Source organism: Ursus arctos, unplaced genomic scaffold (genome assembly GCF_023065955.2).
Source record: "Ursus arctos isolate Adak ecotype North America unplaced genomic scaffold, UrsArc2.0 scaffold_4, whole genome shotgun sequence".
In the NCBI taxonomy this organism is placed as follows: Eukaryota; Metazoa; Chordata; class Mammalia; order Carnivora; family Ursidae; genus Ursus; species Ursus arctos.
The window spans coordinates 38,203,824-38,230,242 of NW_026623056.1; the positions used below are offsets into that span (position 1 = coordinate 38,203,824).

A 26,419-nucleotide genomic window follows, 5' to 3' on the forward strand; every position below is an offset into this window, starting at 1 on the left:
AAATGTGATTTCTTTTTTTTTTTTTTCCCTCCTTGGTGGTCTCTAAGTTTCTCAGATATATGGCTTTGTATCTATCAGTAATTTTGGAATATGTTTACCCATTATTTCTTCAAATATTTCACCTGTCCCATTCTTTTTCTCCTTCCAGGATTCCAGTTGCAATGCTTGCATTACACTGTTTGATACTATCCCTCAGCTTTTGGATGCTCTGTTGTGTTTTTCATTCTTTTTTCTCTTTGCCTTTCAGTTTGTGTAATTTCTACTAACTTAACTTCAAGTTACCTGATTCTTTCTTCAGCTATGTCAAGTCTAGTGATGAACCCTTTGAAGGCTCTCTTCATTTCTGTTACCATATGTTTTTTATTTTCTAGCATTTTCATTTGAATCTTTATTATAGTTTCCATATCTTTGTTAAAATTACATATCTGACCTTGAATGATGACTACCTGCCCATTAGAGCCTTTATTGTTACTATAAGTTATTTAAAAATTAAAATTCCTTCTCTGGCAGTTCCAAAATCTCTGTCATATCTGAGTCTTGTTCTAAAGATTGATTTATCTTTTTAGACTGTGTTTATTGCTTATTTTTTGGAATGTCTTTGTTGTTGTTGTTGTTGTTGTTGAAAGCCAGGCTTGTTGTACAGGGCAGTAGAAACTGAGGTACATAGGCCTTTAGCGTGGAGATTTGTGCTAATCTAGCCAGGAGTTGGACTACATTTCAAGTCTGTTGGTGCCGTGGTTACTATTGCTGAGGCTTGCTATTGCTATGAGCACCACAGACTTCAATTTACACTAGTAACTTTGTTTTCATCTCCTTTTTTGGCTTCAGGTCTTCCCTTTGTGCTGTTCCCCAGAGAGAGTCTATCTCTTGCGGGTCTCTCACTCGTACGCACTGTTATTACTGGGGGTTTGTTTGCATGTTGGTGGGGTGTGGATGAGGGGAAGCACTCTATAACATTCTGATTAAATCTCAGTCCTTGGAGTGCACAGTACGGGGCAGTCAGAAGAATATCTGCTCCTACTCCTCTGCTCCCATCTTGTATCCATTGGCTCAGTCTGTAACCTTAAAGCTCTTCCCTCTGCGAGGTTCCCTCTCCAATTAAGAGTCTGGAGAGCCCTTCCCCGCAGCTGCAGTAGCTTTCCACTAGTGCCCTCAGGTGGGGCCAGCTGAAGGTTTTTGTTTCCCAAGGGAGAATGGTCTGGGCGGATTTTATAGTGGTTGCTGTTCCTGTCCACCAGTCAGGACCATGGTAGGAACTTTATCTGGATTCTCCCTGATCCCCTCTGTGAGAGCCTGCAAAAAGGTGGGAACTCTGGAGTTTCTAGAGCAAAAGCCTGCAAAAAGGCGGGAACGTCCCTATGACTATGACCCCCAGGTGTAAACTACAACTTCAGTCCATAACAGTAGACAAAAAGATTTTGTCACATAGACTAGTTTCCATTTAGTAAATAAACTATAGCCGTTTCAATCAAGATAGATGCACGTACAAATAGATGGTGTTTGAGCTTTCTTTGCAAGCACTTCAGATCTAAAATGTACTCGGCAGGGAGCCTGGGTGGCTCAGTCGGTTGAGCATCAACTCTTGGTTTCAGCTCAGGTCGTGATCTTGGGATCACGGGATCAAGCCCCGAGTCAGGTTCTGTGCTGGATATGGAGCCTGCTTAAGATTCTCTCTCTCCCTCTGCCTTACCCTACCTTACCCCTCATTTGCATGTGCTCTTTCTCAAAACAAAACAAAACAAAACAAAACAAAACAAAACAAAACAAAAAAATGCCCTTGGCAGTTGTTTCCTTTTTTTCTGGGCAGTCATGCTCTCCATAGTATATTTCTCCACCCAGTTGATCATGGGGCCTTTTCCCATCTGCTGCATCATATTCTGCACAGGTGACTTTTTTACCTCCTTGTATACTTTCTGTAGCCATTCCCAGTAAGCAGTCACCAAGGCCATGGCAGCATTATTCCTCTGGACATCAAAAAGCTACACTTCTGAGCCAGTACCTGCTATGACTTCTCTGAATAGTCACATCCTGGATGTGTTTGATGGGAGCCTGCTTCACCTCTTCTAGTTGGGCATTTTTCTATTCATTATCAGTTTATGGTGTGAGGTACCATACTTTCTAATTATATAGATGAGCTGTCAGTATGGTAGAGAAGTTCTCTAGGGCAATCACATGTATTTCTTTGGATAGAAAATACAAGATAAGTCCTCTGACATGTTAGAGGATAAGAGAACTGGAAGAATTCCTCAGGGATAAGCCCATGACAAATTTGTCTTCCATTTTCAGGAAGTGTTTCGGGGTTAAGACACGGCTGCCCTCTATGAAAGATCCTTGGTACCTACAGTTCTCCTGGACCTAGAAGTGCTGCATTCTTCAGAGGGGGCCACTGTAGCCATGGCAGGAAGTACCACCTGGGACAGCATGGTCATTGATGTGCACATGTGGCTTAGTATTCCTGTGGCCCTGACAGGACAGCCTATCCGATGTAGCAGTATGATGGCAACTTGTGGGTCTCATTCAATGACCTTTTGAAAATAAAAATCTAAACCGTCTTAAATCCCATTGCTCACTGGGGAGCCTACTTTCCTCTCCCTCTGCTGCTCCCCCTACTTGTGCTCTCTCTCTCTGTCAAATAGGTGGATAAAATCTTAAATATATATAAATTTATATTTAATATTATTAATAATATGCAGGACAAATCACAGAAAATATCTATCCATATCGAACATTTGTGTCTTCTTCAGCTTCTTTCACCAATATTTTATAGTTTCCAGTGCACAGATATTTTACCTCCTTGATTAAATTTTATTCATAAATAGTTTTTTCTCTTTAATGCTATTGTAAATGGGATTATTTTCTTAATTTCTCTCTCCAATTTTCTCTCTCCAACCCCCTGCAATTTTAGTAAATTAGTTTATTCTAACAGTTTCTGGTGGAGTCTTTAGAGTTCTTGATATATAATATCATGTCATCTGCAGAGAGAGACAATTTTACTTCTTCCTTTCTAATTTGGATGTCTATTTCTTTTTCTTGCCTAGTTGCCATGACTGGCACTTCCAACACTATTTTGAATAAAATTGATGAGAGCGAGCATCCTTGTCTTGTTCATAATAGTAGAGGAAAATCTTTTCAGTGTTGGGTGTGATGTTAGCTGTGAACTTCTCAAGTATGGTCTTTATTATGTTGAGATATGTTCCTTCTATACCCTATTTGTGAAGAGATTTTATCATGAAAAGATGTTGAATTGTGTCAGATATTTTTTCTGCATCTATTGAGATGATCATAGGATTTTTATCCTTCATTTTGTAATGTGGGAGTATCACAGTGATTGATTTGTGGAAGTTGAACCATCCCTGCATCCCTGGAATAAATCCCACTTGATCATGGTGTATGATCTTTTTAATGTATTGTTTATTGATTTGCTGATATTTTGTTGAGATTTTTTGCATTTATATTCATCAGGGATGCTGGCCTATATTTTTCTTTTCTTGTGTCCTTGTCTGGCTTTGGCATCAGGGTAATATTGGCCTTGTAAAATGATTTAGGAAGTGTTCCCTTCTCTTATATTTTGTGGAAGAGTTTAAGAAGGATTGGTATTAATTCTTGAAATATTTGGTGGAATTTACCAGTGAAGTCATCTGGTCTTGGACTTTTCTTTTTTAGAAGGATTTTGATTGCTTATTCAGTCTCTTTACTGGTAATCAGTCTGTTCAGATTTTCTAATTCTTCATGATTCAGTCTTAGTAAAAGTTAGGATATTCATTTGTAGGTTAAGTTGTTGGTATATAATTGTTCATAGTAGTTTGTTATGATCCTTACTATTTCTGTGTTTTCTGATTTTCTCTTTTTTTCTTAGTCTAGCCACAGGTTTCTAGAGATTTTATCTTTTAAAAAAGACAGCTCTTAGTTTCTTTGATCTTTTCTATTGTTTTTCTAGTCTCTATTTCATTTATTTCTGCACTGATCTTTATTTCATTCCTTCTGCTAATTCTGGGCATAGTTATTTCTTCTTCTAGTTCACTGAGATGTATAGTTAGGCTGTTTGTTTGAGATCTTCATTTTTTCTGATGTAAGTGTTTACTGCTATAAACTTCTTCTTAAAACTGCTTTTGATGCGTCTCATAAGTTTTGGTATATTTTGTTTCCATTTTCCTTTGCTTGGAGATGTTTTCTGATCTCCCTTTTGATTTCTTCTTTGCCTCAATGGTTGTTAATAAACATGTTGTTTAATCTCCACGTATTTGTGTGTTTTCCATTTTTCCTCTTGTAATTGATTTTTAATTTCATAACATCATGGTTGGAAAAGATGCTTGATATGATATCAGTTTTTTTCAATTTATTAAGATTTATTTTGTGGCATATAACATATGATCTATCCTGGAGAATGTTCTTTGTGCACTTGAGAAAAATGTGTATTCTGCTGTCGTTGAATGAAATGTTCTGTATATGTCTGTTAGGTCCATCTGCTCTAACATAAAATTTAAGTCCAATGTTTCCATAGTGATTTTCTGTCAGGGCGATGTATCCATTGTTTAAAGTTGGGTTATTTAGGTTTCCTACCATTATTGTATTGCTGTCTAGATATCCCCTCAGAATGTTAGTATTTGCTTTATTTATTTAGGTGATTCAAAATTGGGTGCATAAATTTTTTTTTTAGATGAACTCATCTATTTGATACATTAAATTAGGCAAAGAAAAATATATTCAACTGAGTAGAAAGAAGCACATTCTCATGTACATGAACATACAGCAGTGGTCAAAAATAATGAATTGTGGAATGGTTCCCAAGATTTAAGGCAAAAAACACTCTGTACAGAAAACCAGGCTCCTCACTTCACTGATTCCAATAGTAAACGGGCTTCCTTATATTCCTCAGCTTCTGCAAGTCTTTTCCACCCTCTACTAACTGCAGAAGATCAGTATATGCAGCTTCCAACCTGTGCTGGCAATCTGGGATCGTTAGCCACGACTCTTGTAGGAGCTCTGTCTGCTTTTTAACTGGATAATTTTCACCATCTTCAGCTTTCATTTTTTGCAATCTTTTCTTCTTTTTGTTTTGCTTTTTTTTTCATACATCATTTTTCTTTGACCAATCGCTTCACCATGGCTGTTTCGATCTTGATCTGCCTCAGCCAAGGACTGACCGTGATCCATTGAGCACCATGGGAAGGAGGGGTGGAGAGCCAAAGGAACCGTGGAGGAAGACCAGGTGTATAAATATTTATAATTGTTATATCCTCTTGATGAATTGACCCTTTTGTCATGATATAATGACCTTTTTTTTTTAATCTCTTGTTACAGTTTTTGGCTTAATGTCTATTTTGTCTGATGTAGGCTAGCTACTCCTGCTGTCTTTTGCCTTCCATTTGCATGGAATATCTTTTTTCCATCACTTCACTTTCAGTCTCTTTGTGTCCTTAAAGTTGAAATGAGCGGCTCATAGGCAGCAGGTTGGGTCGTGGTTTTTTTCATCCATTCAGCCACTGTATGGCTTTTCATTGGAGAATGTAGTCTGTGTGCATTTAAAATAATTGATAGGCATGGACTTATTATTGCCATTTTGCTAATTGTTTTCTAGCTCTTTTGTAGTTCCTTTCTTCCTCTCTTGCTTTCTTCCTTTGTGATTTAATGATTCTCCGTAGTGTTATGCTTTGATTCCTTTATCTTTATTTATTTACTATAGGTTTATGCTGTGTGGTTACCGTGAGGCTTACATAAGGCATCTTGTAGTTTTAACAGTCTCTTTTAAGCTCATAACTTCACATGTGTACAAAACCTCTACATTTTAATACTCCTGCTCCCACAGTTTGTGTTTGATGTCACAATTTACATCTTTTTTTTTAAAGATTTATTTATTTTAGAGAGAGAGCATGAGCAGGAGGGGCAGAGGAAGAGAGAGAGAGAGAATCTGAAGCGGACTCTGTGCTGAGTGCAGAGCCCAACATGGGACTTGATCTCCCAACCATGAGATTATGACCTGAGCCAAAACCAAGAGTCAGATGTTCAACTGACTGCAGCACCCGGGCACCCCACAATTTACATCTTTTATAATGTGTATCCATTAACAAATTATTATTATAGTTATTTTTAATACTTTTGTCTTTTAACCTTTATACTAGAGTTATAAGAGATTCACCTACCACCACTACCATATTAGAGTACTTTCAAATTAAACAATTTATATATACACTTTTACCATTAAATTTTGTAGTTTCATATGTTTTCATGCTACTATTTAGTGTTCTTTACTTCAACTTGAAGTCCTTTTCTTTAAAGATTTATTTGTTTATTTGAGATAGAGTGCACGAGTGGGGAGAGGGGCAGAGAGAAAGAAGGGACGCCGACTCCCCGATGATCAGGAAGCCCAACGCAGAGCGCATCTCAGGACTCTGAGATCATGACCTGCGCCAAAAGCAAGAGTTGGACACCTAACCAACTGAGCCACCCAGGTGCCTCTTGAATTAGTCCTTTTCAGTGTTGGGTATGACATAAGGCTGGTCTAGTGGTAATGAATTCATTAGCTTTGGTTTGTCTGGAAAATTCTTTTATCTGTCCTTGAATTCTGAAGGACATCTTTGCTGGGTACTCTTGTTTGGCAGGTTTTTTCTTCTAGCACTTTGAATATATCATCCCACTCCCTCTGGCCTGCAAGGTTTCTGCTGAAAAACTTGTTGTCTTATGGGAGTGCCCTTATATGTAACAAGTTGCTTTTCTCTTGCTGCTTTTTTTATTCTCTCCTTGTCTTTAACTTTTGACAGTTTAATGTGTCTTGGTGTGTTCCTCTTTTGATTCATTTTGTTTGGTATTCTTTGGGCTTTCTGGATATACATATCTGTTTCTTTCCCCAGGTGAGGGAAGTTTTCAGCCAGTATTTCTTTGAATAAGGTCTCTGCCCCTTCCTCTCTTCTGGAGCCCCTGTAATGCATGTATTTGTACCCTTATGGTGTCCCATCAGTCCCTTACACTAGCTTCTTTTTTCTTTTTCCTCTGATTAGATGAATTCTCTGCTCTGTCTTTAAGTTGGCTCATCCTTTCTTCTGCCTGATACAGTCTGCTATTAAACCCTTTATTCAATTTTTCAGTTCAGTTACTGTATTCTTCAGCTATATGATTTATGTTTGGGGTTTTTTATTATTATTATTTTGTATCTCTCTGGTGAAATTCTGTCTTTGTTCATTCATTGCTCTCCTGACCTCAGCGGGCATCTCTGTGATCACTGTTTTGAACTGTCTATTGGGTAAATCACTTATTTCATTAAGATTGGTTTCTGGAGATTCATCTTGTTCCTTTGTTTGGAAGATATTCCCATTTCTCTATTTTTCTTGACTCTCCCTGTTGGTTTCTGCACATTAGATAAAGCAGCCACCTCTCCTAGTCTTAACAGAGTGGTCTCATGTGGAAGATGAACCTTGTTAGTCAGCCTCACCCAGGTTCTTGGTTGTCTCTCAAACCTTTGTGAACATCCAATCTGCTGTCCTTGTTCTTAGCTCCCAGTAGTCGAGCATGTACCAAAACCTGTCAGTGTTCCACAGTGGAGAATCTCAGTCAGCACCTAGACGTAGGCTGATTAAAAACTGTACCCTCAGGCAGCGGCTGAGAATGTTTCTACCCTTCCAGGTAGAAACTATGAGATGTGTTTTGCCTGCTCCCTCTGTACTGAATCCAGGTATACAGCCACAAGGGGAGAGGGGTGCTCCTATACCCATTTAAAAATTACTTCTTTGTTAGAGTCCTGTAGGACTTGTGAATGTAAGCTCCATTGGCTTTCAGAGCCAGGCAAACCAGGGTCCCATCCCTCAAATGGTAATCATAAATATTGGGTAACGAGATTGTGTCCAAGCTCCTTCCAGAGAGATGCTAGTGGTTTGGTTTGATCATTGGAGTGAGCTAGAGGGAGAAGGCAGGATGAGGGTCTGTTGGGCACTTCCTTTGGGGAGGATCACAGCCAGCCCCTAAACATGTGCTAAATTAGAAGGACCCTCAGGCATTAGCTGATAAAGTATTCAGTCAGACTGCTTTCAGAGAGACTAGGAGATGGGCATGTTTGTCCGCTCCCTCTGGGCTGAGCCCTAGGGGGATACCCATAGGGAGTGCTCGCACCTCCATTAAGAACCATGTCTTTGTTTCCTATAGTTTTGTGTATCTCACGGACACAAGCCCCAGGGGCTCTCAGAGCCAGTTGTTCTAGGAGTCCATCCTTGGGTAGTTATTTTAAAAGTTGAGGTGTAGATGTGCAGTCCAAACCCTTCATTCCTCAGAGAGAAGCTCCGAGTTGGGAGTTCCCTCCCTGTTGTATGGTGCTGTGCTAGGGATGGAGTTTATGTCAAGAGTGTGTTGCAGCCTTTCCTACACACTTTGATGTGGGTATTTTCTCATTCACCTGATAGGGAAGAGTCCCTCAGCTGGTTTCTAGATTTCTTTCAAAGCAAAATGCTCCATTTGTAGCTATACGTTGAATGCATCCAAGGGAGGAGGGAAGTCCAGGACCTCCTATGTCACCATCTTGGTCCCCTCCTCAGCATTTTCACTTTTTAATTTTTCCCAGAAAGAACTAGAGAAGCAGAAGAGAATTAAGAGGAACCAGCAGCTGGAAGCAGTAGCCAAAGAACATTATGAAAGGATGTTGCTAAGAAAAAAAGGCCTGGAGCCTTGGAAGAGATTGAGAATGAAAAGCAAGCAAAACATCCAGGTATGGTGTCACACACTTCCTCCCAAAATTACAAAGTGGACTTTTCACATGGATTAAATACCCAATTAGGATATGAGGGTTGTTTGGTGATTTAAAAGCCAAAAATATAAGCTAACTGAGTGTATGTATTTCTTTGTTTTGGATAAGAGTTCAGATTTGGTCTTCCAAGACAGAAAAGGATTTCTGTAACTAGATAGGTTGGAAACAAAATGAATAGATTTTTTATTAAAGACTTTCAAAGTAAAATGAATAGAGTCCTCTCAATTTTAGCCATGTTTCTCATAAAGAGGAAATAATTACCATAATTTACCATATTAGGTTTCTGTTTCAATAAAGTTGCATAACAAACAGCCCTCAAAAATCAGCAATTTAGGGGGGCGCCTGGGTGGCACAGTGGTTAAGCGTCTGCCTTCGGCTCAGGGCGTGATCCCGGCGTTCTGGGATCGAGCCCCACATCAGGCTCCTCCGCTATGAGCCTGCTTCTTCCTCTCCCACTCCCCCTGCTTGTGTTCCCTCTCTCGCTGGCTGTCTCTATCTCTGTCAAATAAATAAATTAAAAATCTTTAAAAATCAGCAATTTAGGCATTTATTGCTTACACATCTGTGGGCCAGCTGTGGATTACATTCAGGTCTCTCCACAGCCTCTTTCTGGCTTCAGCAATAACTCGGGCCATGCTTTTCACCTGGCAAATGTCTCCTGGGCAACAACTAAACCCAATGACGCAAACCCACACGATACCTCTGCTTGTATCATGTGCACTAACATTTCATTGGCCAAAGCAAATCAGCCAAACTCAAGGTCATTAAGAGGAGGAAAAGGTTCCATCTACTTCATTGGAAGGCACTGTGAAATCACATAGGATGAGTAGGGATATATAATCCTATTATAGGGAACAATAACCTACTTTGCCACCCTGAGATATATAAAATTAAATAACATTAAATTTCAGACTTACCCAGTGCAAAGGGCAGGGCATTTTTTTTTTTTTTTAAAGATTTTATTTATTTATTTCACAGAGATAGAGACAGCCAGAGAGAGAGGGAACACAAGCTGGGGGAGTGGGAGAGGAAGAAGCAGGCTCCCTTTTTTTTTTTTTTAAAGATTTTATTTATTTATTTGAAAGGACAGAGCATTCTAAACTAAATGATCAGAAGCTCAAAATAGATGAAATGTTATTTTTAGAATTATTTAAAAATAAGCACAGTAATCTATTCTAGTTATGACCACTCTTACTTACGCATTGGCCAGGTTAGTATTAAAAAGTAAAACTAGCATTTTGGGTTATGAAAACCAAATATCATAGGAGTCCCACTAAACTGAGTAATGCTGCAGGTTATATCTCTGTGAGCGTGAGGTAGGCTCCCTGCCTATTCATTCTTCATTCTCTTTGTTCTCTTTCTGTTTTTTCACTTTCTTCCTTCCTTCCTCCCTCCCTCCTTCCTTCCCTTCCTTCCCTTCCTCTTTCTTTCTTTCCTTAACTTTTCCTTCCTTCCTTCCTTCCTTCCTTCCTTCCTTCCTTCCTTCCTTCCTTCCTTCCTCCTTCCCAAAATGCCCTTCCCATTATTTTTTCTCTGTCCCTGATTTTTTGTCTTCAGCCTCCTTACCATTGGTTCTGGAATTACTGAGGATTCCGGACTGGTGAGGAAGCCCATTTGTGGTGATCAGGCCTGAGGGCAAGAGGATCCATCTGTGCCCCAAGCCATTGCTATTTTGCTGTGGCTTTTTCCTAGTGGCAGGTCTCACTCTCTAGTCTTCTGAGTGAATGAATCTGGAAATGAAATTTGAATTGAAATTTTCCTCTTGCAGTACACTACTACAAAGATCACTTGCTATCCAACTGAATGCTTCTAGTTTGTGTTATCTGGCTTTTGTATATTTGGGGGGGGGTTTCATTTATTAATACATAAAGGAAAAGCAGACAGGGAGTGGAAAGATTCATTCTTATATTCCTATCAGCTCTTCTTTTTTGGTCCTTGTTTTTGACTGAATACAATTTTAAAAAGGTATAAAATTCTGAAACAAAATTGAATCTATGGGTGAATAACGAAATCAAATTTTTTTAATTTATTAGAATAAAAAGCAGAAACAGGAGTTTGAGCTCAAAGTGACCAACTATAGGCTTTAAATATAGAAAAACCCAATTAAAATAAAAACAGGAAAACAGATCTGAAACCAGCATTTTCTGTTCGTAAAACCTGTTTTCTGTTCATCTGGAGAACTTATAAAAAGACACGTTCCTGGTCCCACCTCCAGGTATTCTCAGTAGGTCTGAGTTGTTGGCTGGTGTTAGGGAATCTGCATTTTTAATCAGTAGCCCAGGGGATTCTGAGTGGTCTGAGCAACACATTTTGGGAATCACCTCTCTAGCTTATAACCAGTGTATTTGCTTCCTATTGCTATTACAACAAATTACCACAACCTTAGCAGCTTAAAATAACACATTTATTAACTTAACACTGGACATGCCGGACCAAGGTCAGAATGTCAGCAGGGCACGTTCCTTCTGGTGGTTCCAAGGGGGGTGGAATCTGTCTCCGTGCCTTTCTCACCTTCTGGTGGCCACCTGCGTCCTGTTGCCCTCTGCCCCCTCCTCGAATCACTCTGCTCTCTGCTTTCATGTCACGAGTACTGTGGAAACCCTCCCACCTTCCTCTGACAAGGATTCTTGTGATTACATTCGGGGCTCTGGCATATCATGCAGGATAATCTCCCCATTTTACAGTCCTTCACTTAATCATAAGCAGTCTCAGGTGCCACACTGGCCTCCCGGATGGTCATCGTGTCTGATAAATAGGACTGTCAAGAGATTCACTCGCATCATTCCCGTTCACGGTGCCGGGTGGCTAGGCAAGGCTTAGAAAAATGTGAAATTGTCTGCAGGATTGAGAGAGAAGGGTTTTTCCCTCCTGCCTCTTAAATGAGTGTAACAGTTACCTTTTAAAACTCATAAACTCTGAGTTACATGTTTATTTTGATAGAATGATGGTCTCTGAACCTTTTAAGTTGGTAAGACATTAAATTATTCATCATGTTATTTTCCTATCAAATGGTTTTGTGGTTTATTGATAATGTCTAAATTTCAATGCTGGTGACAGCTCATATTATAAAACTAATTGAAAGAATTGGCATTTCCTCAATTAGATGGTGGTTAAGTACATAATAGGTTTATTATGGAGTTGCTGTCCAAGCTCCAGGAGAACAAACTGAGAATATCATCAGTGCACTTCAAACTTGATGCAAGTGAAATAATGGCTTTGGAGGTTTACTCCATTTTCCTAATGACCAGCCCATCACTGTGGTCTTCGGGGAGTCAGCGCTGAAAGACTATGCGTGATGTGAATCTAAAACTCCCATAAAATAGGGTCAGTAGTCAAAGCTCTTAGGACATAGCCTGAATGTCCTTAAGATTATTCCCTCTATAACTGCCTACATGTAGTTTATAGTCTCATTTGCCAAGGTGATATATATTTCCTTAAATGACTAAACATATAAGGAATAATTTCCTTTTCTCATTTGAAAAATTGTCCAGGTGGCCAAAGAACATCACTGTTTGGCTCTACAGAGGAAATGCCTGCTGTCCTGGTTCCAGTATAGTCAAGAAATCCTGTCTAGGAACACAGCCCGGGCTGATCAATTCTATTGCCAAATATTGCTTAGGAGAGTTATCCGGAGCTGGCTACAGGTAAGGCCACAGGGAAGGAAGCTTTAAATACATGTCTCTGCTCAATTCTGTGTAAGAAAGTTAGATGCAATCCAGATGTCCATAACCTTTGTTTTTGCAAGAACAATATAGAATAGTCCAGTTCCTTGCTTTGAAATGAATATGAAAACATCAAATCAATTCTTAGTATAAAACATTTTTCACAAAGTGTCCATAAACTGTTTATAAACTGTAATGTATCATTATATAGCTTTTGTTTCTATACTCATTTCTTGTTTCTTGTCCCATAATTGCTCAAGTGATTTTACTAGAAACCTATCCCCTCAGGCTTAGAACTGTTTCCACACCTCTGCTTCCATTGTTTTAATACATTGCAAAGGATATTATCTTGGCTGCCATGTTATCTTTTTCTCTTTATGCCCCCAGTGTCCTTTGTTCTTTTATATTTGTTGCAGTTCTCTTTTGTACTGTTTATTTGCTCTAATTCTTTGTCTGTGATACTGTTTGTCTCATGTCTCCTCCCGTCCTCACCCCCAGTATCTGACTCATGTGGAGGAGGACGTACGAAAACTACGTGTACGTTTTCTTCGGAAGAAGATATTCAGGGCCTGGTTTAATGTGGTCGGGGAAGCCAAGCTCGATTCCCAGAGCAAGTATGAGATTGCAGTGGAGCATCATGACAGGTGAGGTTGCGATCGCTGAGGAAATTCAGACTTCACAACCGTTCTGCAGTGTATTCTATGCCCAGCATATGGCTGAAAGATGAGGTGGGGGCTGGGAGAGCTGGACACTCAAAGATACCAGACAGCAGGGAGAGTCCCAGCTCACCCACTGACTGTGTGGAAACCCCTGGAACTCCAGGGTCCCCATCTTAAAATGGGGAGGAGGAGGATGCCTGCCTTTACAAGGGCTGTCCAGAGGGTAAAATGATAAGAAATACATAAACACACCTGAGCAAAGTGTACTCGGTACTTTATTAGTCGCATAGGTTTCTCTTTGAAGTTCAATTGTGAACATTTACTATGAAAAATAACACAAATATAGAAGAGTGCTTAAATCATACAGATACAGCTTAATGAATTACTGTCAAGTAGACATCCATGTCACCACCACTGAGGTCAAGAAATAGGACACTGCTGGCCCCTAGAAATCCCCACGGGCTCCTTGCCAATTACAAGCCCTGCCCTTCCCTCCCAAAGGTAAACTGCTCTCCTGACTTTTATAATGAGCACGTCCTTGGGTTTCTTTTCACTTTGACCTAAGGATGCAGCCTTCAAGGCTGTAATTTTGTGTTGCTGGGTTTGGAACTTTATATAAGTGGAATCATAGTGTATGCCGTATTAATATTTATAATACAGTGATGTCTCATTTAATCCAGTGTCCTTGGGGAATAAGCTCTTCTATATACGTTTATTCTTGCTTTTCTAATTTTAAGTATTTTGGATAGAAACGTTCTAAATTTCATTACATTCTTCCCTTTGAGAGTAAACAAATGATCTGTGTTTTGATGATCAGTAGTCATTGCTTACGAGCACGAGTGGTGGCCATAAACCTCCAGGCTCTGAGGGGGGAAGACTGTCGTTTAGGTGGAGAAGTGACCCCTTCCTCACTACACCCAGATTAATTTCCAAGAGTCTCATGCGCTACCGACTGAGCTAGCCGGGCAGGTCCCAGATTAACTTTTGGTTGCTTTGTTGTCATTTGCGTGTAAGTGCCTGTGCGAATGTCTGGCTTTTATAAAAGTGTTCCTATCTTACCGCTAAGGTGCCCACCACCAGCAAACCCTGCTCACCCTTGTTTACAGGTTACTGAAATCTGTGGGCTGAGAAGACACTAAGCAAGTTGATTCTAATGTGGTCTGAAGTAAAATAAGCAATGAGGGAGGGTACTCAGAGGACTTGCCTTTGAATAAATGCTTCACTTTGAAGGTTGAAGTTTAAGACTCGGGGTCTGTGTGACCCTGGACAAATAACCTTTCGGAGCCTCCCCATTCCTTTTTTGTAAAGTGAGGATAACAACAGAACCCATCTTAAATGGCGCTGAGAAGACTACAGGGTAGTCTAAACAGGTAACATAGTACCTCGCTTAACAAATGTCATTGTTCAAGTGTTGTTGTTAAACATCCTGTTTGTCCACCTTTATCTTCTTTCTGTTTCTCAGCTGAAAGACTCCCTGCGGCGGCTGCCTGATGTGGCACAGGACAGCTAGAGAGGGCTTTCACACACACCAGAGAGGAGGGGGGCAGTGTCAGTCTTTCCATTTTCAGGCAAGGAAACTGAAGCTGCAAGCAGGTCGACTGCCCAAGGTACACAAATAACAAATGGTGGAGCCTGGGCTCGGAGTCAGGCTTTCGGACTCCCACCCACTCTCTTCTTGCTGAAGCCCGTCTCCTTCCCCAGTTTTCTAATTCAGTCTTATTTGTAAACTGTAACATACAGTAGTAAGATAGTGGTCCTATTCAGGGTCTGAAGTTATGAAATCAGGGTGGGAATCCATGCACTCAACAAGAAATAAATTCTCAGCCAGTGTCTAGTTGATATAAAAGCATCACCAAGGGGAGCCTGGGTGGCTCACTCAGTTGGGTGTCTGTCTACCTTCCGCTCAGATCATGATCCCAGTGTCCTGGGATCCAGCCAAGCCCTGCATCGGGCTCCCTGCTCAGCGGGGAGTCTGCTCCCTCCCCGCCCATGCACTCTCTCTCTTTCTGTCTCTTTCTCTCTCAATAAATAAAAACTTTAAAAAAAATTTTTTTTTAAAAAGCATCGCCAAGACTTCATGGCTTTGTCTTTGCTCCATTCTCCATGGCCAGCCGCACTGGCCTAGCATTCCTCAGAAGGCCTCGTGCCTTCTTCAGAGCTTCCACACAACCTGGATCAGTGCGCCTCCCTGCCCACCCCATCTCCACATCTCTGTCTGTCCATTGTCCTGCCCTGTTTTCTTCATAGCATTGAAGACTCTCTGAAATTACACACTTCACTGTTTACACATTTGTCATCTGCCCTCCCCCACAGAAGCACTACATCTTGCTCACTACTGTGTTCTCGGGGGGATCATGCCCAGTACAGGTGCACAGTAGATACTTGGCACATAAATGAATGGATCTATTTTTTTTACAGGAGAGACACTATTATTTAGTCACGGGTCTTTTAAAAGGAACTTTAACATTTAAAAACTGATATTCAAGTTCTTATTCAGTGTTACATGAATGAAAGAATATTAGCTAGAAGAGCTGTGGGTGAAAGGGAAGGAAGGACAGACATTTATTAGTGTGAGGCCTCATCTTAAAATTGCAGTAATACTGAGAAAGATGATCCTAATAAGAACATGAGGTGTAATCTTACAGATTTATTATCACTCCTCAATATGTTAATTTATAATGATATATAGATTTACAATTCTATAAATCTGGAATTTTATACTTGACAGGACGACGAGATTCAGCCAGACCTAAGTGTCTCATCAGTACTTCCTGTGTGGTTCTGCAGCCAGAGCTCAGCTGTATGCTTGTCCAGCTCCGATCGCATGAACCAGTACTTACATTTTTGTTTTAATCCTATAGATACTGTTCTGTTTGTTTTACATATGTGATGGCACTGGATAAATGACATCTCCATGACCGAGCAATTATTATTATTGTTATCCTCACTGTTTTATTTTAATTCCAGTATAACTAATACACAGTGTTAGTTTCGGGTGTACAATATAGAATTCAACAGTTCTACACTACTCAGTGCTCAGAACAAGTGCACTTTTTTAATGAAAATTAAAGGGGTTTATTAGAGAAATCTCAGAGCCTTTAATATATTAAATGTGCACTGTGAGTCTTTAAGGGAATAAGTGTGTAGTTTTTGCTAAACTTTCTATTTAAATTCAATTTAGTTGACATATGGTGTATTATTAGTTTCAAGGGTAGAGTTCAGTGATTTATCAATTGCATGTAACACCCAGTGCTCACTACATCAAGTGCCCTCCTTGATGCCCATCACCCAAATACCTTATTCCCCCACCCACCTCCTCTCTAGCAACCCTCTGTTCCCTATAGTTAAGAGTCTCTTGTGGATTGCCTCCCTCTCTGCTTTTATCTTATTTTTCCTTCCTTTCCCCTATGTTCATCTGTTTTGTTTCTTGAACAGTAAGTGCACTCTTAATCCCCTCACCTATGTCACCCATCCCCATACCCTCTCTCCCCTGGCAACCACCAGTTTGCTCTTTGAATTTAAGAGTCTGGGTTTTGTTGTTGTTATTGTTTGTCTCTTCTTTATTTCATAAATTCCACATATAAATGAAATCATATGGTATTTGTCTTTCTCTGACTTACTTTACTTAGCATTATACCCTCTAGATCCATCCATGTTGTTGCAAATGGCACGACTGCATTCTTTTTATGGCTGAGTAATATTCCATTGTGTATATACCACATCTTCTCAATCTGTTCTGTCATGTTGCTTCCATATGTGGCTATTGTAAATAATGCTTCAGTAAACATAGGGGTGCTTCTATTTTTTCGAATTAGTGTTTTTATATTCTTTGAGTAAATACCCAGTGGAATTACTGAATCATAGGGTAGCTCTATTTTTAATTTTTTGAGGAATCTCCATACTGTTTTCCACAGTGACCGCATCAGTTTGCATTCCCACCAACAGTGCAGAAGGGTTCCTTTTTCTCCACAGCCTTACCAACACTTGTTATTTCTTAGGGTTTTGATTTGCATTTCCCTGATGATGAGTGATTTTGAGCATCTTTTCACGTGCTGGTTGGCCATCTGTGTGTCTTCTCTGGAGAAATATGTCTTCATGTCTTCTGCCCATTTTTTAATTGGATCATTTTTTTGTGTTGAGTTGTATAAGTTCTTTATTTTGGATACTGACCCCTTATTGGATATATTATTTGCAAGTATTTTCTCCATTTTGTAGGTTTTCTGTTTTGTTGATTGTTTCCTTTGCAGAAGCTTTTTATTTTGATGTAGTCCCAATAGTTTATTTTTGCTTTTGTTTCCCTTGCCCTAGGAGACCTATCTAGAAAAATGTTGCTATGGCTGATGTCCAAGAAATGACTGCCTATATTCTCTTTTAGGATTTTCATGGTTTTGGTTCTCACATTTAGGTCTTTAATCCATGTTGAGTTTTTTGTATGGTTTAAGAAGGTGGTCCAGTTTCTTTCTTTACCCAACACATTTGTTGAACAGACTGTCCTTTTCCCATTGCATATTCTTACCTCCTTTGTTGAAGATTAATTGCCCATATAATCATAGGTTTATTTCTGAACTCTCTATTCTGTTCCATTGATTAGATTGTTCCATTTGTGCCAGTGCCATTCTGTTTTGATTACCACAGCTTTGTAGTAGATCTTGAAATCTGGGATTGTGATGCCTCTAGTTTTGTTCTTTTTCAAGACTGCTTTCACTGTTCGGAGTTTTTTGTGGTTCTATACAAATTTTAGGATTATTCTAGTTCTGTTAAAAATGCTGTTGGTATTTTGATAGGGATTGCATTAAATCTGTAGATTAACTGACTTGTATGGACATTTTAACAATACCTGTTCTCCCAATCTTTGAGCTTGGAATATCTTTCCATTTGCTTGTGTCATCTTCCATTTCTTTCATCACTGTTTTATAATTTTCAGAGTACAGGTCTTTCACCTCCTTAAAGTTATTAGTAGGTATTTTAGTATTTTTGGTGCACTTATAAATGGAATTGTTTTCTTAATTTCTCTTTCTGCTACTTCATTACTGGTGTATAGAGATGCAGTGGATTTCTGATATTGAATTTGTATCCTGCAACCTTATGAATTCATTTCTCACTTCTACTAATTTTTTGGTAGAGTCATTAGGGTTTTCTATAGATAGTATCATGTCATCTGCAAATAGTGAAAGTTTTACCTTCTTCCTTACCAATTTGGATGATTTTTATTCCTTTTTCTTGTCTGATTGCTATAGCTAAGACTTCCAGTATTATGTTGAATAAAAATGGTGGGATTGGGCATCCTTTTATCTTGTTCCTGATTTAGGGTGAAAGCACTCCATCTTTCACTGAGTATGATGTTAGCTGTGGGTTTTTCATGTATGGCCTTTTGTTCTTTCTCTCTCTTTCCTTCCTCCCTTTCTTTCATGTCTGGCCTCTATTATGTTAAGGTATGTTCTCTAAACCTACTTTGTAGAGAGTTTTTATCATGAATGGATGTTGTACACTGTCCAATGCTTTTTCTGCATCTACTGAAATGATCATGTGGTTTTTAATCCTTTCTCTTGTTAATGTATCACATAGATTGATTTGTGAATATTGAACCAGCCTTGCATCCCAGGAATAAATCCCACTTGATTGTAGTGAGTGATTTTTTTAATGTATTGCTGGATTAGGTTTACTAGTATTTTGTTGAGGATTTTTGTGTCTATGTTCATTAGAGATATTGGCCTGTAGGTGTCTTTTTAGTAGTATCTTTTTGTTTGTTTGTTTGTTTGTTTGTTTGTCTGAAGTAGGCTCCAGCCCAGCGTGGAGGCCAGTGCAGAGGTTGAACTCACGACCCTGAGATCAAGAGTCAGATGCTTAATGGACTGAGCACTCCTTTTTTGTAGTGTCTTTGTCTGGTTTTGGTATCGGGGTAATGCTGGCCTCACAGAAGGAATTTGGAAGCTTTCCTTCCTCTACTATTTTTTGGAATAGTTTGAGAAGAATAGGTCTTAACTCCTCTTTAAATGTTTGGTCAAACTCACCTGTGAAGCCATCTGCCCTGGACTTTTGTTTGTTGGGAGTTTTGTGGTTACTGATCCAATTTCATTGTTGGTAACTGGTCTGTTCAAATTTTCTATTTCTTCGATTCAGTTTTGGGAGGTTATATGTTTCTAGGAATTTATCCATTTCTTCTAGGTTGTCCAATTGTTGGCATATAGCTTTTCATAATATTCTCTTACAATCCTTTGTATTTCTGTGGTGTTGGTTATTATTTCTCCTCTTTCATTTCTGAGTCCTCTTTTTTTGTTGATGATTCTGGCTACAAGTTTATCAATTTTATTGATCTTTTCAAAGAACCAGCTCCTGGTTTCATTGATCTGTTCTATCATGGGGTGTTTTTGTTTTGTTTTGTTTTTATTTTATTTTTAGCTTTGATTTCGTTTATTTCTGTTCTAGTCTTTATTATTTCCTTCCTTCTACTGGTTTGGGGTTTTGTTTGTTCTTTTTCTAGCTTCTTTAGGTGTAAGGTTAGGTTTGAGGTTTTTCTTGCTTCTTGAGGTAGGTCTGTGTTGCTGTAAACTTCCCTCTTGGAACAGCTCTGGCCACATTCCAAAGATTTTGGAGCACTGTATTTTCATTTTCATTTGCCTCCATGTATTTTTTGATTTCCTGTTTGATTTCTTGGTTGACCCATTCATTGTTCAGTAGCATGTTATTCAACCTCCATATATTTGTGTTATTTCCAGATTTTTTTCTTATGGATGATTTCTAGTTTCATAATATTGTGGTCAGGAAAGATGCATGGTATGACTTTGATCTTTTTGGATTTGTTGAGATCTGGTTTGTGTCCTAACATCTGATCTGTTCTGAGAATGTTCCATGTGCACTTGAAGAGAATGTGTACTCTGCTGTTTTAGGATGGAATGTTCTGAATATGTCTGTTAGATCCATCTGGCCCAATGTGTCATTCCAAGCTATTGTTTCCTTGTTGATTTTCTGTTTGGATGATCTATCCACTGATATAAATGGGATGTTAAAGTGTCCTACTGTTATCGTATTACTATCGATTACTTCCTTTATGTTTATTAGCTGCTTTATGTATTTGGGTGCTCTCATGATGGGTACATAGTTATTTACAATTATTATATCTTCTTGTTAGATTGTTCCCTTTATGATTATGTAGTGTCCTTGTCTCTTTTTACACCAAAACACATGGTAATTAAAATGGCAAAAAGGTAGTGATAAAGAGTTTTTAAAGCAGCAAGAGAAAACAGTTACATACAAGGGAAACCCCATAAGGCTATCAGCTGATATTTTCAGCAACGTTGCAGAAGGGAGTGACAAAGTGCTGAAAGAAAAAAATCTGCAACCACAAATATTCTATCCAGCAAGGCTATCTTTCAGAATAGGAGACATAGTTTCCCAGAAAAAAATTAAAGAAATTCATCACCACTAAACCAGCCTTACAAAAAATGTTAAAGGGGATTCTTTGAGTGGAAAGGAAAGACCATAAGCAGGAGTAAGAAAAGCAGGAAGCACAAAAGCAGTAAAGTTAAGTATATCTATAAAAATCGGTCAAGAGATTCACAAAATAAAAGAATATAAAATATGACACCATTGACATAAAACATGGTAGTTGAGGGGAGCAGGGAGTAAAAGTTTAGTGCCTTTATAACTTCAAACTTAAGCAACCAGCAACTTAGTATAGACTGCTACATGTAGTAGAAGATGTTACATATAAACCTAATGGTAACCACAAATCAAAAACCTGTAACAGATATGTAAAAAATAGAGAGGAATCCAAGTATATCACTAAAGAAAGCCAGCAAACCATGAGATAAGAACAAGAGAAGAAAGGAACAAAGAACTACAAAACAACCATAAAATAATGGCAGTAAGCACATACCTATCAATAATTACTTTTAATGTAATGGACATGCTCCAGTCAAAAGACAAAGGATGACAGAATGGATAACAAAGCAAGATCCATCTATATGCTGCCTGCAAGAGACTCATTTCAGACTTAAAGACACCTACAGATTGAAAGTGAGGGGATGGAGACACAGTTATCTCACAAACGAAAGTGACAAGAAAACCGGGTAGCAATACTTACGTCAGACAAAAGAGTTTAAAACAAAGACTGTAACAAGCGACAAGGAAGTTATACTTCCAGTATTGCCTCAGTACTATAGTTCTGAAGCATTTTGGAGTCAGGCCTCTTCGTGGTAATAAGTCACACACCTATACCCCCAAAATGCACCTATGCACATCCCATACAGTGTTACATAAAATGTCAAGGAGTTTGTGGACCTCTTATATTGTGACTTAAATCACATTTATTACATAATACATTCACAGGTCATCTCTCAAGTCCTATTTGCCAAGCATAAAAAGGACCTAATAACGTGGTGTCTGGCTCTCATAATTCCGCAGAAATGTAACAGATTAGATGCACACCTTACATACTGTAAGTAAGTACCAAACCAGTGACTGTGACCACGTGCTGTAGGAGTTCGGAAGAAAGAAAGATAAATATTTGCAGGCAATGATGGTCCAGGAGGATTTCCTCCAAGGGGACAGAGCATTTCCATTAGGGGAAAAACAGTAGGAGACGAAACGTGGAAGTCAGAAAGTGGGAGGGTAGCCAGGAGAAAGATGTGAACGGAGGTAAGAGTGGGAGACGGGCGAGGCCGGAGCGGAGAGACAGCCGAGGCCGGGCGGCTCTAAGTGGAGGCCTGGATGGACGAAGGAAGAAAGCAAATGAAGCAGCTGCACTCCTTGCAGCCTTTCTGTTAACTTCCACCAATGAAAACCAACATTAGCAAACAGCAAACAGCAAACAGCAAACAGCCATCAGCCATAAAGTTAATGGGGACTGTGATGCATTCCAGGGTTTCATGAGAAGGTCAAGAAGCTAGAATAAATCCCATCTGTGCCTCGAGTTCTGAAAATACAAACTTAGCTACTCTGCATTTTTGTTTCAGCAACATAACTCTGCTTATAATTCCTTACACACACCATGCTGTTCTTGCCTCTTTTGCCTTTACTCAAGACATGGCCCCTTCTAGAAAAGCCTTTTGTCTGACAAAAATTCAGATAATCTCTTTCAAAAACTTGTGCTGTCCCTCACCACCAGACTGGGGAAGGAACTGGTGCTTATCTGCACCATGATGGCTCCTCACTGCCTTGAAGCGATCTGTTCACCAGGGTAAGTCCCTCTGTGGGCAGAGACTGTCCGGCTCACCTTCACATCCCCAGTGTGCAGGTAGTTGTGTTATCCTAGGAGGCCATTGCATCTCTCCCCTCTGACCGCAGACGATCCTCACTTCAACTTGTGATCCTCCAGAACCATGATTCCAGAACCTGACACTAGGGTAATCCCTTCTCAACTAAGATTCAAGGGTGGTGGTGTTCGTTGTTGGAGGTGATGTTACCAGTGGCCTTTTTAAACAATATACACAAGCACACCTCGGAGACCACTGCAATGAAGCAAATATCGTCATTAGTCAAATTTTTATTTCCCAGTACTTACAAAAGTTATGTTCATACGATACTATTAAATGTGCAGAATTATGTTTAAAAAAAAAGTACATACCTTAATTTAAAAATACTTTCTTCCTAAAAAGGCTAACCATCATCTGAGCTTTCAGGAGTCATAATCTTTTTGCTGGTAGAAGGTCTTGCCTTGATGGTAATGGCTGCTGACTGATTAGGATGGTGGTTGCTGAAGGTTGAGGTGGCTGCAGCAATTTCTTAAAAAGGACAACAATGAAGCTTACGGCACCAACTGACTCTTCCTTTCACAGTTTCTCTGCAGCATATGATACTGTTTGGTAGCATTTTACCCGCAGTGGAACTTCCTTTAAAATTGGAGTCGATCCTCTCATCCTCTGTTGCTGTTTTATCAACTAAGTTTATGTCATATTCTAAATTCTTTGTTGTCATTTCAACAGTCTTCACAGCATCTTCACCAGTAGATCCCATCCCAAGAAACCACTTTCTTTGCTCATCCGTAAGAAGCAGCCATTCATCCATTCAAGTTTTATCACGAGATCGCAGCAGTTCAGTCCCATCTTCAGGCTCCACTTTTAATTCTAGTTCTCCTGCTGTTTCCCCCACATCTGCACTTCCTCCACTCCAGTCTCAAACCCCACAACCCATGAGGGTTGAAATCAACTTCTTCCACACTCCTGTGAATGTTGATATTTTGACCTCTTCCCGTGAATCATGAATATTCTTAATGAATGGTGAATGGTGAATCTTTTCCAGAAGGTTTTCAATTTACTTTGCCCAGATCCATCAGAAGATTCACTATATATGAGAGGTATAGCCCTAAGAAATATATTTCTTAAATGATAAAGATTTGAAAGTCAAAATGACTCCTTGATCCATGGCCTGCAGAATGGACGTTGTGCTAGCAGGCATAAAAACATTTATTTCGTTGTCCGTCTCCATCAGAGCTCTTGGGTGACCAAGTGCATTGTCAGTGAGCAGTCACATTTTGCAAGGAATCTTTTTTTCTGAGGAACAGATCTCAACAGTGAGCTTAAGATATTCAGTAAACCATGCTGTGAATAAATGTGCTGTCATCCAGGCTTTGTTGCCCCATTTACAGAACACAGGCAGAGTGGAGTTAGCAGAATTCTTAAGGGCCCTGATTTTTGGAATGGTCAAGGAACACTGGCTTCAACTTCAAGTCACCAGCTGCCTTAGTCCCTGACAAGAGAGTCAGCCTGTCCTTTGAAGCTTTGAAGCCAGGCACTGACTTCTCCTCTCTAAAAAAGTCCTAGAATGGCATCATCTTCCACAGTAAGACTGTTTCATCTACATTGAAAACCCGTTGTTCAGTGTAGCCACCTTCACGAATGATCTTGCCTGGATCTTCTGGAGAACGTGCTGGAGCTTCTCCATCAGCATCTGCTGCTTCCCCTTCACGCTTTTATGTTGTGGAGATGGTTATTTCCTTAAACCTCATGAGCCACCTCCGCTAGCTTCCAACTTTTCTGCAGTTTCTTCATCTCTCAGCCTTCCTAGAATTGAAGAGAGTTAGGGCCTTGCTCTGGATTCAACTTTGGCTGAAGAGAATGTCATGGATGGTTTGATCCTCTATCCAGACTATTCAGACTTTCTCCATATCGGCAATAAAGCTGTTTTGCTTTCTTAGTACTTGTGTGTTCACTGGACTAGCACTTTTAATTTCCTTCAAGAACTTTTCCTTTGCAGTCACAATTTGGCTTTTTGGCAAAAGATGCCTAGCTTTTGGCCTGTCTTGGCTTTTGACATGCCTTCCTCACTAAGCTTAATCATTTCTAGCTTTCGATTTAAAGTGAGAGACGTGTGACTCTTCCTTTCACTTGAACACACGGAAGCCAGCGCAGGCTTATTAACTCACCTAATTTCAGTATCGTTGTGCCTCAGGCCTGAGGAGAGGGAGAGAGATGGACCAGCTAGTCGAGCGGTCAGAACACACACATTCATTTATCAGTTAAGTCTGCTGTCTCATTTGGGCATGGTTCGTGGTGCCCCAAACAGTTACAATGTTCACATCAAAGGTCACTGATCCCAGATCATTGTAACAAATACCATGATAACAAAAATTTTTGAAATATTGCGAGAGTTACCAAAATGCCACACAGGAACACAAAGTAAGCAGATACTGTTGGGAGAAGTGGCCCCGACAGACTTGCTCAGTGCAGGGCTGCCACTGCAGTCTTGAGTTTATAAGAAAGGCAGCATATCTGCGAAGTGCAGTACAACAAAGTACGTCTGTCCGTCGAAGTCCCTGGGCCTCGGTGCCTGTAACTGTGGTGCTGCATTTGCTTCTCCAGCGTCTGGGCCTTGAGGGCTCTGGCTGCTGGAGCCGTGGGTCCACTGGTCCTGCCTTGAGCATAAGACGCGGGCTGTGATCAGATCACCTCGGGGGGTGTCATGGCCTGCATCTTCAGGGGCCCCTGGGGGCTCTGCCCAAATGTCACCTCACAGAGGGCTTCCCTGACCGCCTGATGGAAAATAAAAATAACCTATCAGTCCCTCCACCCTATTTCGCCGCTTTATTTTCTTCATAGCATGTCCATCTAAATTCCAATTTTGATCTCCGTATCTTTTATATAACATTGTATTCAAAGAATTATTCTTCTACAGTTTTTAATGTACTTCAGATGGAAAGTCAACTTTTCCTTAGTGTTTAACTTTTTTTCCTTTTCTGTTTAAAGGCGGACTCTCTGGATCACACTGGAGACGTGGAAGAAGTTTGTAAAATTTATGAAGGAGGAAAGAATAAAAGAAGAAAGGCGAGAGCAACTCCGTCGGAAGGTGGCTGAAATTCTCCCAGACTTCCAGAGGCTGGCGCCCCCATGACCCCAGCGTGCGGCGCCAGTGGGCACGGGCGCTGCGTGAGCGCGCGGCGTGCGGGACGGGCACCCGCACACACGCACGCAGACACCTCTGTGGCCGGCCAGATACTTCTTGGATCAAAGGAATGATCTGGGGAATTTTCACTTCCTTCTTTGATTTCTCTTGGATTGCTAATTAGTTCACTAAAGCATTTATCACAGCAGGATCATTCAGAAACAGTGTAAAGCTCAAGTATTCAAATGCATCCTATATATTTTTAGCATCACAAACTTTAAAAGAGGACAAGTGTTTGCTTGCCCGAGTCTCTGAAGGAAAATGTATCCTTACGGTTAAACACGAGTTGTTGACAAACGTAACCGTAATAGGAATTAAAGGGAGTGCGCACAGAAAAGGGGGCACCGGTGGTGGGTGACCTGGTGGAACCTTAGTGGCAGCGGCAGGCCCTTCACCCACCCCTGACCCCTGACCCAAAGCCACACATCAAATGGGACTCAACGTGGCTGCTGCAAAAGGGCAGCCCCGTCTCCTCAATTCAGGGAAGCTGGCACCAAAGCTCCTTCTCTTCAGTGCATCCTGACAAGCACGAAGGGAATTCCAAAAGCTAATGACTCTCTCAGGGGCAATCCAGCAGTTCATTAAAATGTCTGTGCGTGCTCCCAACTGCAACTTCTAAATAACATCCGCCGTCTGTCTTCTAGTCCTCAGATCGGTCTGATCCACATATTGAGATGAATTCAAAGAACGATTTCATCTTTAAGGTGCGGATGACTATAAAGACTGACAGAATGCTCTCCTGTGAATTGTCTGACTTACCTGCTAGAGAAAAAAATTTTTCATTACAGAATAGATGTTCGTCGTAACAAATTTAAGTAATAGACAAGTGCACCCAGTAGAACAAGAAAGTCCCTTACAGCCCTGAGGTAACTACTACTATTTGCTAGTATTCGAGTTGGTAAGATAAAATTCTGTGTGGTGTTCAATAAATTGTTACTGTCCTTACTCCCTAGAAGGGCTCTCCAGCTCCACCGCCTGCACAATGACTTACA

The 26,419-nt window shown here is 40.1% G+C and overlaps 1 protein-coding gene and 1 pseudogene across 3 annotated transcripts in view; one reads left to right on the forward strand and one right to left on the reverse strand.

Moving 5' to 3' along the window:
* Window positions 1–26,369, forward strand: part of CCDC191 (coiled-coil domain containing 191) — an 82,348-nt gene extending 55,979 nt beyond the window's left edge. For all 3 annotated transcript variants that reach the window (XM_057306611.1, XM_026493570.4, XM_057306612.1), the window contains 4 exons: window positions 8,546–8,689; window positions 12,220–12,372; window positions 12,889–13,034; window positions 25,232–26,369. In XM_057306611.1, the coding sequence (XP_057162594.1) occupies window positions 8,546–8,689; window positions 12,220–12,372; window positions 12,889–13,034; window positions 25,232–25,376 (588 nt within the window). In that variant the 3' untranslated portion in view covers window positions 25,377–26,369. The remainder of the gene's footprint in view (window positions 1–8,545; window positions 8,690–12,219; window positions 12,373–12,888; window positions 13,035–25,231) is intronic.
* Window positions 4,761–5,264, reverse strand: LOC113251614 (tubulin-specific chaperone A-like; annotated as a pseudogene).
* Window positions 26,370–26,419: the final 50 nt, after the last annotated feature.